Source organism: Callorhinus ursinus, unplaced genomic scaffold (assembly GCF_003265705.2).
Source record: "Callorhinus ursinus isolate GAN/ISIS: 27379988/994484 unplaced genomic scaffold, GSC_fseal_2.0 scaffold74, whole genome shotgun sequence".
Taxonomy (NCBI): domain Eukaryota; kingdom Metazoa; phylum Chordata; class Mammalia; order Carnivora; family Otariidae; genus Callorhinus; species Callorhinus ursinus.
The window spans coordinates 708314-721068 of NW_027397136.1; the positions used below are offsets into that span (position 1 = coordinate 708314).

General features: G+C 38.0%; 1 protein-coding gene across 2 annotated transcripts in view; it reads right to left on the reverse strand.

Moving 5' to 3' along the window:
• Positions 1-12755, reverse strand: part of CECR2 (CECR2 histone acetyl-lysine reader) — a 173345-nt gene that overhangs the window by 28540 nt on the left and 132050 nt on the right. The window contains exons 7-8 of one of the 2 annotated variants that reach the window (XM_025851890.2): positions 12449-12618; positions 6971-7054 (exon numbers count right to left, since the gene is read on the reverse strand). In XM_025851890.2, coding sequence (XP_025707675.1) covers positions 6971-7054; positions 12449-12618 — 254 coding nt within the window. The remainder of the gene's footprint in view (positions 1-6970; positions 7055-12448; positions 12619-12755) is intronic. The other variant, XM_025851891.2, reaches the window with a different exon arrangement.

The following is a 12755-nucleotide window of genomic DNA, read 5'->3' on the forward strand; positions in this document are numbered from 1 at the left end:
TTCTCACTGTGCCTCTCTCTGTCAAATAAAATCTTTTTTTTTTTTTTTAAGATTTTATTTATTTATTCATGAGAGACAGAGAGAGAGGGAGAGAGAGGCAGAGGGAGAAGCAGGCTCCCCACTGAGCAGGGAGCCCGATGCAGGACTTGATCCCAGGACCCTGGGATCATGACCTGAGCCGAAGGCAGACGCTTAACCATTTGAGCCACCCAGGCGCCCCTCTGTCAAATAAAATCTTAAAAAAAAAAAAAAAAAAAAGCCAGAAAAAAAAGGGAGAATTCACAATACCCTAATAGAAAAGATAATATTAATTATCCCATTTTAGATAACCTTAATCAGGAATGTGAAGCTCTTCTTCACAGATCTTTTTGGTAGGAAGAAGACCTGCTAGATAAATTTTCAAAGGTTTTATACCATGGAAATTACAAAAGTGGTCTTAAAGAGGAGAGAAGAGACTAACATAGATTGACATTTCCAAGTCATTTACAAGTCTTCACTGAACACGGAAACTGGTCTTTGGAACCAAGTTCAGATTCTCATTTGAGTCTGCATTTGGAAGTGGTCTTGCCTAGATAGTAAACCTTCCTAAAGTCACTTGACCTTTCAAATCCTATGAGCTTCAGTTTAAAAGAGTTTGTTACTACAAGGTAAAAATCTGAAATGAGTAAGAAAGGAGATGAAAATGAAAAAACAAAAAAACCAAAAAACACCCAGATAAACCAAAAAAAAAAAAAAAAACAACAAAAAAACCAAAAACCATCATCACACACCTAACACTGAAAAACTAAAGAAAGTTCCCTAGAATCTTTATCCTATAACCAGAACAGGCAGTTTAGATATGCTAGATATTGTTTCTGAAATGGGGAGTCTACTGACATTAAGGAAAATTCTTCTGAGGAATGTAACTCTAGCTAGTGCCTCCTAAATGCTATTTAAGCATCTTCTCTCCATTACACAAGTACCCCCACCCCACAAGTCCTTCATTATTCCAACTTTTTGGTAACACTTTTACCAAGCTCAGAAGTTATTAGGAACTATTTAACAAACCAAAACAAATTGCCTTTGCCCCCTTTCAGTTATATAGTGACTCCAAGCAGGGGTAAGGGGAGGAGACAGAGGAAAGCTAAGCCTGGTCAAAGGAATTATTTCATCCCAGTAAAATCGTAGTACTTTCTACATGTATGTCAGATGCAATGAAAAAAGAGAGGAAAAACAGGTGTACAGGCTGTAAGTTATTTACATACAAATAATAATAATGATGTATATTCTGCCCTTTCCTTCAAAGGACAGGTGAGAACATGTGAAATATTCTTCTTTCAACCAGTACAAGGGGATATTAAATAGTCAGCATTTTAATAAGGACTAAAGAAATTCAAGCTAATGTGAATGGAAGTATTAAGTCACCAAGGAGTCATCTGTAAATAAACGGGAGGTGTTTCATGTTTGAAGTCAATGGAAGGGGGGAAAGGAAAAAAAAAAGATAATTAAATAAATCTCAAGAATATCTATATAATTATTTTTGCAACAAATATGACAATTTATTATTCTTAATATGTATAGATGCCTTACAAATCAATTAACAATAGGTGGTTCAGTTAAGTGTCCAACTCAGTTTCGGCTTAGGTCATGATCTCAGGGTGTACTCCTGCATTGGGCTCCCTGTGGAGGGGCCCCATTTGCACAAGCTCCCTCTCTCAAAAAACCCCCAACACAAATCAGTTAACAAACAACAGCCCCCCCAAAACAGATTGAACATGAATACAAAATTCACGGGAGATAAAAACCACTGTCCATGATCAAAAAGAAATGTAAAATAGCCTTTTCACTTACAAAATGTGAAAGATTAGAAGTGATACATTTGTAAAGATGTGGTAAAATGAATGCTATCTGTTGCAGCACAGGTCTTCTGGAGGACAATTTGTATAATATATATGTATATTTTTATATATATTTATATAAATATATTATTTGTCCTAATATATATATTAAGAACCCTAAACAATTACACTTTCATGACTTCATTGTAAAAATGAGATAGGCAGGCAAAGATATTTCTCTAAGAAGGTTTGAGTCAACATTATTTAAAATGGTGAAAACTTATAAATATACTAAATGTTTAATAATAAGTAAAATTACGTAGTCATCACTATAAAATCAAGAGAAGTTTTTTTTTTTTTAAGATTTATTTATTTTAGAAATAGGGAGAGAGGGGGAGAGAGTGTGAGGGTGCACAGGAGGAGGGACAGATGGAGGAGGAGACAGAATCTCAAATAGACTCCCGGTTGAGCCCTGAGCCTGACACAGGGCTTGATTTCAAGACCATGAGATCACAACCTGAGCAGAAACGAACCAACTGAGCCACCAAGGTGCCCCAACAGAAGTTGTAGTTCTGAGGAATTTTTTAACGAAATATGAAAATGCTCACAATGTTAAATGAAAAACACAGACGACAAATTAATATTCAATAAGATGCCAGTTTTGTAATAAATGCATAGAGAAAGGGCCTGAAGCAAATAGGTAAAAATGTAGGAGTGATGATTTGTGAATTGTGAGATCACTAGGTCTTCCACAGTATGCTAATATATTCCCTCAAATTTTCTATAAGAGCACTTAAATTCTTTTGGACTCAGAACAACTCCTTCCCAAGTAAACTGGAGAAATGAACTAGTAGGACATACTCTAAAATGATCTAATTTTTATTTAACTTTTTACTCCCTCTGCTATATGTTCCCTGTTAAAAGTCTAAAATATGTTAAAGTACCCAAAGGTTAGAACTTTTCAATTTTTAAGATGAGGTACTAAAAACTGATTATAAATAGTTTATTTTGGTAACAATGAAGCAGGAATCTTAAAATTCAGGATAAGTATAGATGTAAAAAATTGCTGTTAAATCAGAGGCCCTACATCATTTAAAAACATGTAAAACTTGCTCATATAGTTTTTTGTTAAAACTTCAAGTGAAATTCACATAAAATTAACAATTTTGAAGCATGTAACTCAGTGGCATTTAGTACATTCACAGTGTTGTATAAGCACACCTACACTAGGTTGCAAAACATTTTTAGCACCCCAGAAGAAAACAATGAATCCATTAAGGAGCCAGTCCTTACTCCCTACTCCTCTAGCTCCTGGCAACCACCCATCTGCTCTCTGCGTGGATTTATTTGCTCTGGATATCTCACATAAATGGAGTCATACAATATGTATCTATTTAGTTGTTTTTTATCCCCAATACATTAATATTTATGCTAAGCACATAAGATACAATAACTAACTTAAATTTATGGCATCTTAAAAAACTTATCGATAGCAGAAAACCAATCTAATTTAAAAAATAAGCAGAGGACCAGAATAGACATTTTTCCAAAGAAGACACACAGATGGTCAACAGGTACACGAAATGGTGTTCCACATTTCTCATCATCAGGGAAATGCAAATCAAAACCACAGTGAGATGATATTGCTTCACACCTGTTAGATTGGCTATCATTAAAAAGACAAGAAGTAACAAGTGTTGGCAAGGATGTAGACAAAAGGAAAGCTTCATGCACTGTTGGTGGGAATGTAAATTGGTATGAGGTTCTCTTTCATCATGTGTTATAATTTCAGCGGTTCTTATCTGATGTGAATTCTCAACAATTATTATTTTATATAAATTGCATCATATACACCTGAAAAAAACATCCAAGTGCATCAAGAGTGTTTTAAAAGTTACTGTTCTGATTTCCAGCAGTGTTAATGAACATACCACTAAAAGACAGGATTCACTGCCTGAAGACACTTTTGGTAGTGTTTTAAACTTTAATAGTTTAAAGAACAAGTACACCCAAATGAACAAAAACAAAACAAAAAACTGAAAAGATAAAAAAAAAATTCTTACACTGTTTGGCACTGCAATTTTTTTTTTCTTTAAAAGGGGTCAGTTGTAAACCAGGTGGTATCTACATCTTTTATAGATTAATAAAGAGACATGCTAGAATCAAGGAGGGATTTTAATGAGAAGCTAATTAGAAACACTACTTTGAAACCCTCTAAAGTATTATAAATAGAATCTGGTTGAAGCGGTGCCCAGGACTCCCCTTCCGTGCTCCCTCCTCACCCAGGGCAGGTTACCAGACACCCTAGCACCCTTGCCAACTTTAGCAGCACACTCGAGACTATACTACCACAAAGAGCTCCCTAGCAACAGCAATGTCCAGAGTCTCCTGACAAAAATAACCAATGCAGCCCTAATCCCAAAGTTCAGAAAGACTACCTCCCTTCGCTCATATTTCCCCAGGAGTCACAATTAAAAGACTTTTCGAGGCAAAAAGATTGGACTCCTGGGTGACCAATATAGGTCATACACCCTGCCTATAAGCCTTTAATGGCCTGAAGATTTTCTGCTGCTTAAACAAATGCACAAAACTCATGCCACATCTAAGTTTTCTCTAGGATAATTGGGTATTGGAGCAGATATTCAGGATCTCTGCAATACCATGGTTAGTTATATCTAAAACTAAAGACAGCAGAAAAAAAGAGGAACACTGCTAAGAATAACTGAAAGAAGAAATTTTAGTGTCTGCAGCTAAGCTTTGCTTACAGCCACGTTGGTCTGTATTCAGATTACTATGCAATCTGCAATGTACGCTAGGGCATTTAGGACTCAGTCAAGGGCAATGAACAGAAAATAGGAAAGAGAACTTTCAAGGAGGCGTTAACTGTCAAGGTATTGAAGAAAAGTGGAGAGGACACAACAAAACAAAAGGAACTAGAAAACCATTTGAGAACTATGGCTGAATACCAATTAGCAAAAGCCATTCCAAAGCCAATGACTGCTATAGGAAACAAGAGACTGGGGAGACTGCAGTCAGTCATTACAGAATTGTCAATCCAAAGGTAATTAAGTGTTGGGCAATTTATCTACTGGCAAGAACACATCTATGAGCTAAAAATGAGAAATAAAGGATACATGCAAATGTATTTAAGTAAATAAAAATTTATAAACTAACTTTTTGTTTTCTTTAGGCTCAAGGTAGAATACACTTAATTAACGACAAGATCTCTGTGATAAACGACCATGTTGTCACTTCAGTTTAAGAGTCATGAAAACATCACCCTGAGGCACTAAGAAGGTGCCATACTTTCTAAGACCACTAAACTATGTAATATTCGATGAAACATAAGGCTAAAAGTAGTTAAAAGGTTGAAAAGTACACAGAATATGAGAACTGGCCAGCACAGAGACTGGACTCGAGAGTGAGATTAGCAGCAACAGAGAAGATCCTCCAGCGAAGGAAGAGTGAGGAAACGGAGGTCTTAAGAGGACGGAGGACCCTGAGCACGAGGTGCCTCCTAGAAACTTCAGAGAACGGGCAGAGGGATCTGGAGAGTTCGCGCTTCCACTAATACCGCCTCTCCCTTCTTCCTGGCTCCACCCTTCAGCTCCCTCTCCTACCTGACTTCTAGCATCCAGTATGGCAACACCTGCAATCCTTGGGCCTCATTCCATTACCATCTTGCTAATTTTTAAATCTCAGTAAATATAAGTATTAATTCTGTCCCTTCCTCCACGTGTGATGCTAAAGTCATTTAACTACTCTAGGTTACAAAATGAAAATACCCAAACATAGCTGGCTCCTGGGTGCGGGAAAACCCTTTTTTTAATACATTAGTTGCTGACCCAAATATTGTGTCTTCATTAGATCTCCACTCCTACCTGATGCCCTATCTCCACCTTCAGAGGACAGCGGAACATGCAACAGGAACTCCTAATATCTTCCTGCCCCATCAAAAGTTTGTGTGTTTGACTTGAGAAATGGGAGCAACTCTATTCCCTGGCAAGACCCTGCCTCTTTGGCACGTCATCTTATCAGACTCAGCCACATGCATTCCCTTTCTCATTCATGGACATCTTTCATGTCCATGCGACACCTCCAGGTGTCATGTCCATGCGACACCTCCAGTTCCTGATAACTTTATTCCACCTACATAGCACTAAGGAAACTGCCACAAGCTCTCCTCAATCCTGCTTCCTCTTTACTTTTTCATGATTTGTTTTCTTTCATTGTCGTACTTCTCAAAACCACAACAGGATAATCCATGAGAACTTTTACTCACTACTCATCCACTTGCAACCTGACCCTCACACCAACCGTTCTCTAATGACCTCTCCTGCCACACCCCACCCCCATCATCTCCTCCATTTTAGACCCACATTTCCAACAGCAGGGACCCCACTGCTCTTTCCTGCTGCAAGTATATTATCACTAAATGATTTCTTACTTTCCAGTTTTTCCTTAAAAATCATTTATCATGGTTGTAACCAGAGAGGTACCTTCTTAAAACAAAGATCCAATGACATAAACTCACTTACTACTACTGCCTGCCTATTGAAGATAAGCTTGATAGTTAGGGGGCTCCAAAATCTGATTGTTTCAGCATTTTCTTCCACTATATATTACAACATATCTTATATGCCAGACACAAATCCAAATATAAACTGTTCTTTGACCATAGGATATACCCATCTGCCTCTGTGCTTTGTTTATATTACTCTTGTATATTACTCTTCCACCACCAAAATCTTAGCTATCCTGCAAGGTTTGGGAGAAATATAGCTCTGCTTGTCCCAGCTCCCCTTTCTTTGCCCACCACTAATATCTTCCATCTTTGCACTCATGAACTTCTACTACATATACATCTATTATAGTATTTATCCTTCTCATTTCTATTAGATTTAATATGGGCATTATTTATCATCCTAGGAGATTAACTGTAAGATCCAAAAGAGCACAACCTGATGTCATACTTTTTAAATTGCTTCCCTTTCTAAAAATGCATCTTACGTATAGGAATGCTCCATAAAGGTCTGGGATCTAAAAACTGAGGCAAAGTTAAATTAAAAAGTAGGAATAAAAGGAGTACCGAAATAAAATGGAGCAATCCTTTTGAACACTGAAAATTCCTCTCTACTCTCACACACACTCACCTCTCGCTTCATGGATTTGATGGACAGGTGGTCAGACATCCACCTAGGTTGCAACTCTGCCTTTGTGCGCTGTGGACGCTTTCCCTATAGTTAGAAGTGAGGAAAAGAAAGGAAAAGACAGATTAGGGTGTTCTCAGCTACTGCTGCTGCTGCCAGAAGAAGAGTGGCCTTTAAGGCACACAGGTGATGGCTTTACCTAAGATGAGAGCCAAAGGCATCCTTTGGACAGTCAGTAAAAATGACTATTCCACTCCAGAAGGTAACAAGTCAGTTTATTCTCTTAAAAAAATAAAACAAAAAAACTGATAGACACTAAGGGTCTCCTCTGTCAATCTTTAACACTAGCAGAAAACTCCCTTAACTGCTTAAACATTAAAAAAAAATGTTTTGTTTCAAATTATTAAGGGAAAGCCATGTTTTACCACATTCCACTGAAGGGAATGGCTCTGAATGAGGGCATTATGAGCAGCTGGAGGTAGAACTCCCCCCCTTTACAAGGCAGTTCAGTGGCAGTAGTGAGAAGTGAGAGGAGCTGCCCAGGCTGAGAATCAAATAGCAAGAGAGAAGTGGGGAAACAGACTCAGTGACTAGAAATCAAGAGTGCTTGCCTGAGAAGATGAGAGCCTTGAGAAAATTTAAGAGCTTGAAGGCAATCATTATAGGACATTTCAAGAAAGGAGTCTTGTAAATTATCTAAGACTAAGCAATTATTTAAGGTCAGCGTAAGATTTGGAATTTTTGTGGAATAAGCCCCATAGCTTCACCACTGTAACCTATATTGAGGTGGTCAGCAAAGGCTTTGCAGTTCAGTAATTTTGTGGCTTCAATACCAGTATCCGCATCACCCAGGTTTGGTTTTGGCACCACTTAAACCAAAGTCTTCAGACTTGAAGAATCAACGAGGTAAAGGCACAAAGGACAGAAAAAAAAAAAATCAGATGACAAAATGGTGTGGTTTATACAACCTAAAAATACTGCAAAGCAATTTTGGTAGATTTAAAGAGAAGCTTTAGAAAGCATTCGTGTTAGGAGATTGACTAGGCCTCAGTACAAATGCAAGGAATCCAACTGTCAACTTTGACAACACACACAACAGTGTGTCATGACCCTCTTTTTCATAAAAGCTACCACAGCAGTTTCCTCAAATACGCCTATGAGCAACTCCTTTATGAGCTTCAAGACCCCAAGAGGAAGAGCTCTTCATTTTAAATAAATGTGAAAATTTACCATGGAACTCCCCAAGGTATTGTGGCAGTTTACCATACTAGCAGCAGAGGCCAATACCAACTTGACCCTTGACCCCAAACTTTGCCAAATCAGACAAAAATTACTAATGTGGGAGGTGGTATTCTTGATACAGAAGATGAATTTGTTCCCCTACAACTTTACTATATACTCTTGTATGAATTATCTGTCCTCTTAGTCAATTCGTTTGTTAAAGATCTAATTAAGTTGTCTAAATATTACAGCTTGTAACATTAGCAACAAATACTTTTACTAGCTTATATCCTCGTTCAAAGCTTACCATAAAAGCTTAACTGTTACATGGTCAAAGCAGGTTTTCTGATTCTTTTATTATTTCAATGTTTAGGGGACTATCATTACCTTTCAAGATTTATATCTTTTTTTAAAGATTTTATTTACTTAACAGAGAGAGACACAGTGAGAGAGAATATAAGCAGGGGGAGTGGGAGAGGGAGAAGCAGACTTCCCCCTGAATAGGGAGCCCGATGCAGGGGTCGATCCCAGGACCCTGGGACCATGACCTGAGCCGAAGGCAGACGCTTAACGACTGAGCCACACAGTAGCTCCTATTTTATGTTTTAACTCTCTTTGGACTTGCATTTATTTTGGTGAGAAATGTGGATTTAGTTTTCTACCGAGGTTTCTAACCAATTATCCACAGCCAAAAACAATGGGAAGGACCAAGTGACTACTGGTAACTAAGTACTATGCCAGGTACACTGACATGGTTTCCTTTAACTCCCATAAAAACTTCTGTGAAGTTAGAGCTTTCATTTTACTAATAAAAAATTGAAATTTAGAGGGGCACCTGGGTGGCTCAGTTGGTTGAGCATCTGCCTTCTGCTCAGGTCATGATCCCAGGGTCCTGGGATCGAGCACATCAGGCTCCCAGCTCCACGGGGAGCCTACTTCTCCCTCTTTCCCTGACTCTCCCCCTGCTTGTGCTCTGTTTCTCTCTCTTTCAAATGAATAAATAAAATCTTTAAAAAAAAGAAAAAAGAAATTTTTATGCTATTTTATTGGTTTCACATATTTAATTCTGTAATTACTGTAACAAGTACAATGGATGCAAACAGGTTTGTAAAAACACTATTAACTACTGATGAACATATACCTTAACTGCTGAATGCCAAATTCAGCAAAGACTGTGAGGAGCTGATACATTTGTACTGCCATAAGCACATCATTTATGATAAGCTGGTCTATTAAATGAAGGTCCTGACAGAATGCTTCCAATATGCAGATTTATGTGAGAATACACAGGGCTTGTCCTCCAACTGCTCCTAACACCTTATAATACTTACCACCTGATATTTTGGAGGAAAATTTTTATTATCTTGGGATTTGGCTAAGGTTACAATAAATCTCAATTCATCTTGGTGAATATTGATATCTAAACTTACTCTTTCCTTCCAGGAACAGAAAGATCTTCACATATTTACATGACATATAAAAAGTATGTATCTACTAACAGTTTTTTGCTTTTTCTTTCTTATCTACTATGTACAACTTGAGTTAGTTTCACAGAAAATGTTTTGTTGCTACTGTAAATGGGATTATTTTAAGTGATCTTTAAACTTCACTATGCATAGAATCACCTAAAGAGTTCCTACAACTACATATTAACCGATAACACTTTTAACAATACTGACAGAGTTTGGGAGTGGTACAGGCAAGAATCTTGAGCTTTTAAAATAAGTGTGCAAAGTGATTCTGATGCAGGAAGTGTAGTTACATAGCACTAACTTCTAATTATTAGACTTCTAAGTGCAGATTCATCATATTCTTCTAGGCAAAATATTCTAATATTTTGCCTCTTACTCTTTTTGGTTGCATATTTATACTGGATAAAACTTCCAAGACAATGTTATCAGTATCAGGAGCTCAGGTTTAACTATGATGGGTTATGAATTATTATTCTTTTGGCTTTTACTTGTTAGCATTAAGGACTTGACATTTATACTACTGAATGAAGAGGGTGTGTTCAATTATATGAGGAAGAGAAATCTACGACACGTATATCTGAATGAGCAAGGGGAGCTACCCATTTCTTTCTTCATTTTGGAAATGTTTGGAAGTTACCTTTTCTTGAAGGTTTAGAAAATTTACCTATGAATAAATCCAAATATTCTGGAGCTCTTGATGGCATCCTTTTGTGACAATTCCCCCCCCCTACTTACTGGTCTGCTAAGATTTCTACTGCACAATTTAGATTACCTTACTTTTGTAATCAATACCCCATTTCACTGAGGTTTGCAAATTTAGAGCAATATACACCTTTAAAAATACCAAATCTGGGGCGCCTGGGTGGCTCAGTCGGTTAAGCATCTGCCTTCAGCTCAGGTCATGATCCCAGGGTCTTGGGATCGAGCCCCATGTTGGGCTCCCTGCTCAGCAGGGGAGTCTGCTTCTCCCTCTCCCTCTGCCCCTGCTCTTATGCACACGCTCTCTCTCACTCTCTTAAATAACATCTTTTAAAAAACAAAATACCAAATCTATTATTATTATCATTATTGTTATTATTGTTCAGCTTGTAATTTCATGTTCCTTCAGAATTATACTTAAGGGGTACCTTATTTTTAATTTTTTATTCTCTTGAAAAGAATCAACCCTTGAATTTTTTTGCATCAAAACCATCCGTTTTTTGCTTTAAGATTTTTTTTTCCCCTTTTCCCCTTACCTATTCAAAAAAATCTTAGGTTGAATACCGCAGTAAAAAAGCAGAGGCACCTGGGTGGCTCAGTTAAGTGTCCAACTCCTGATTTCAGCTCAGGTCATGACCTCAGGGTCCTGGGATGGAGCCCTACATCAGACTCCGAACTCAGTGGGGAGCCTGCTTGGGATTCTCTCTCTCAGTCCCTCTGCCACCCTCCCCACTTGTGCACAATCTCTCTAAAATAAATAAATCTTTAAAAAAAAAAAAAGGAAAGAAATTATAAAAGGTTTACGCAGATTGGGCATATACCTTATAGATGATTTAATGTGCTCTATTAGTTGTATCAATAAAGTCATATACCATGTTATGCATGTAAAGTTATAAAAACCATCTCAACATAATACTTTAAGAAAATCAGATTATGTGCTGCGATTCCTGGAAAAACTGGCATGGTGGGTTGCAGATCACAAAAACTTAAGTGTAATTATAGTATATAGAATTAAGTATGTTAATGGGGAAATGCAGATTTTTTTCTGCTCATCCATGAAAATACAATTCTTGAAGCACTATTTATAAGATCCTACTATTAGAGCATGGTGACTTTCGACAATTATCCTTTCAAAGCATCAACCTACTTAAAAGTTATACATATCACTGGATTCACAACAAATTAATGTATCTCTTACTTTGTTTTTCCTTGGAGGTACTGCAGCAATTAATTTACACTTTCTCTACAGATTTCATTGGCAGGTGGTCAAATTTGTGTTTCTACTAACATGTGCATCAAAAGTATTAGAATTATTGAAATAAGCAAAGTGAATTATTATTGAGCATCCACCATAGAAAAGGCATTACATTAGGTGCTGTGGGGTTTCAAATGGTAACACATGGTGCCTAATCCAAAAAGGCTTAAACAAATAAAAATGGAATTAGGTAATGAGAAAACATGTTAGGGAAGAAAATCTTAAAATTGGGAGAAACAAGGGACAGCTTATGGAGAGTAGTATTCAAATGGGTAGAGAAGTGCAGGGGGAAAGATGCTCGAAGAAGGCACACATGGGGCTGTATACTGGCTGAAAATATAGAACATGTGGTTTATGAAAATATCAGGTGCTGAAGCTGGAGAAAGCAGCACACACAGCTTACATACAGAGCTGGGCAGAGCTAGCATTGCAACTACAGAGACAAATACTCTTCAGAGCTTGCTGCTTAGTGGGAGAGAGGATTCCTTTACCCCCACCTCCAAAAAGCAGCATATAGAGAGAAGTATGCACAGGGTGATAGGAGACATACTGGGGGCTCTGGGAACATTTCCTGGGGAATGCTATGGGAGAAGGAAAGCTGGTTCCAGACTGTGAAAAGCCATTCTAAGTACTAGGGAGTGGGAGGCACGGAGGACTTCGTGGGGTAAGGAGAATATCCACAGTGAAGCAGAGTGGGTGGCATAAGGTCCCATTTTAACACTCCAGATGAGAGTGAAGGCTTGTACCACTTCCAGGAGACAGTGGAAATACACTCAAAAATTCTATGAATCATCCTTAAAGAATGCAGAGGGGAGGAATCATCCGTTTGCATACCTTCTGGGCAATCATGTTGCAGATCTCGGGCAGGAAGTCCTCACTGAGGAGCTTATAGAGCTGCCGTTCTCGAAGGGAGGTCCTCTCCCGAAAACTCTCAGTGACCTGTCTCCATTCTTCTTCTGTTTGGCACAGGAGCCACCAAGTGCCTTGACCTGGCCCTTGGGACTCTAATAACGAAAAGGATGGCTTAATTAGATAGATCCCACTAGGACCTTTTTTCTATTTATCCTCAATTTCCACCCTAGGTCATTATGAAAACCATGGAATCCATAAAAAAAGGATTTTAGGGGCGCCTGGGTGGCTC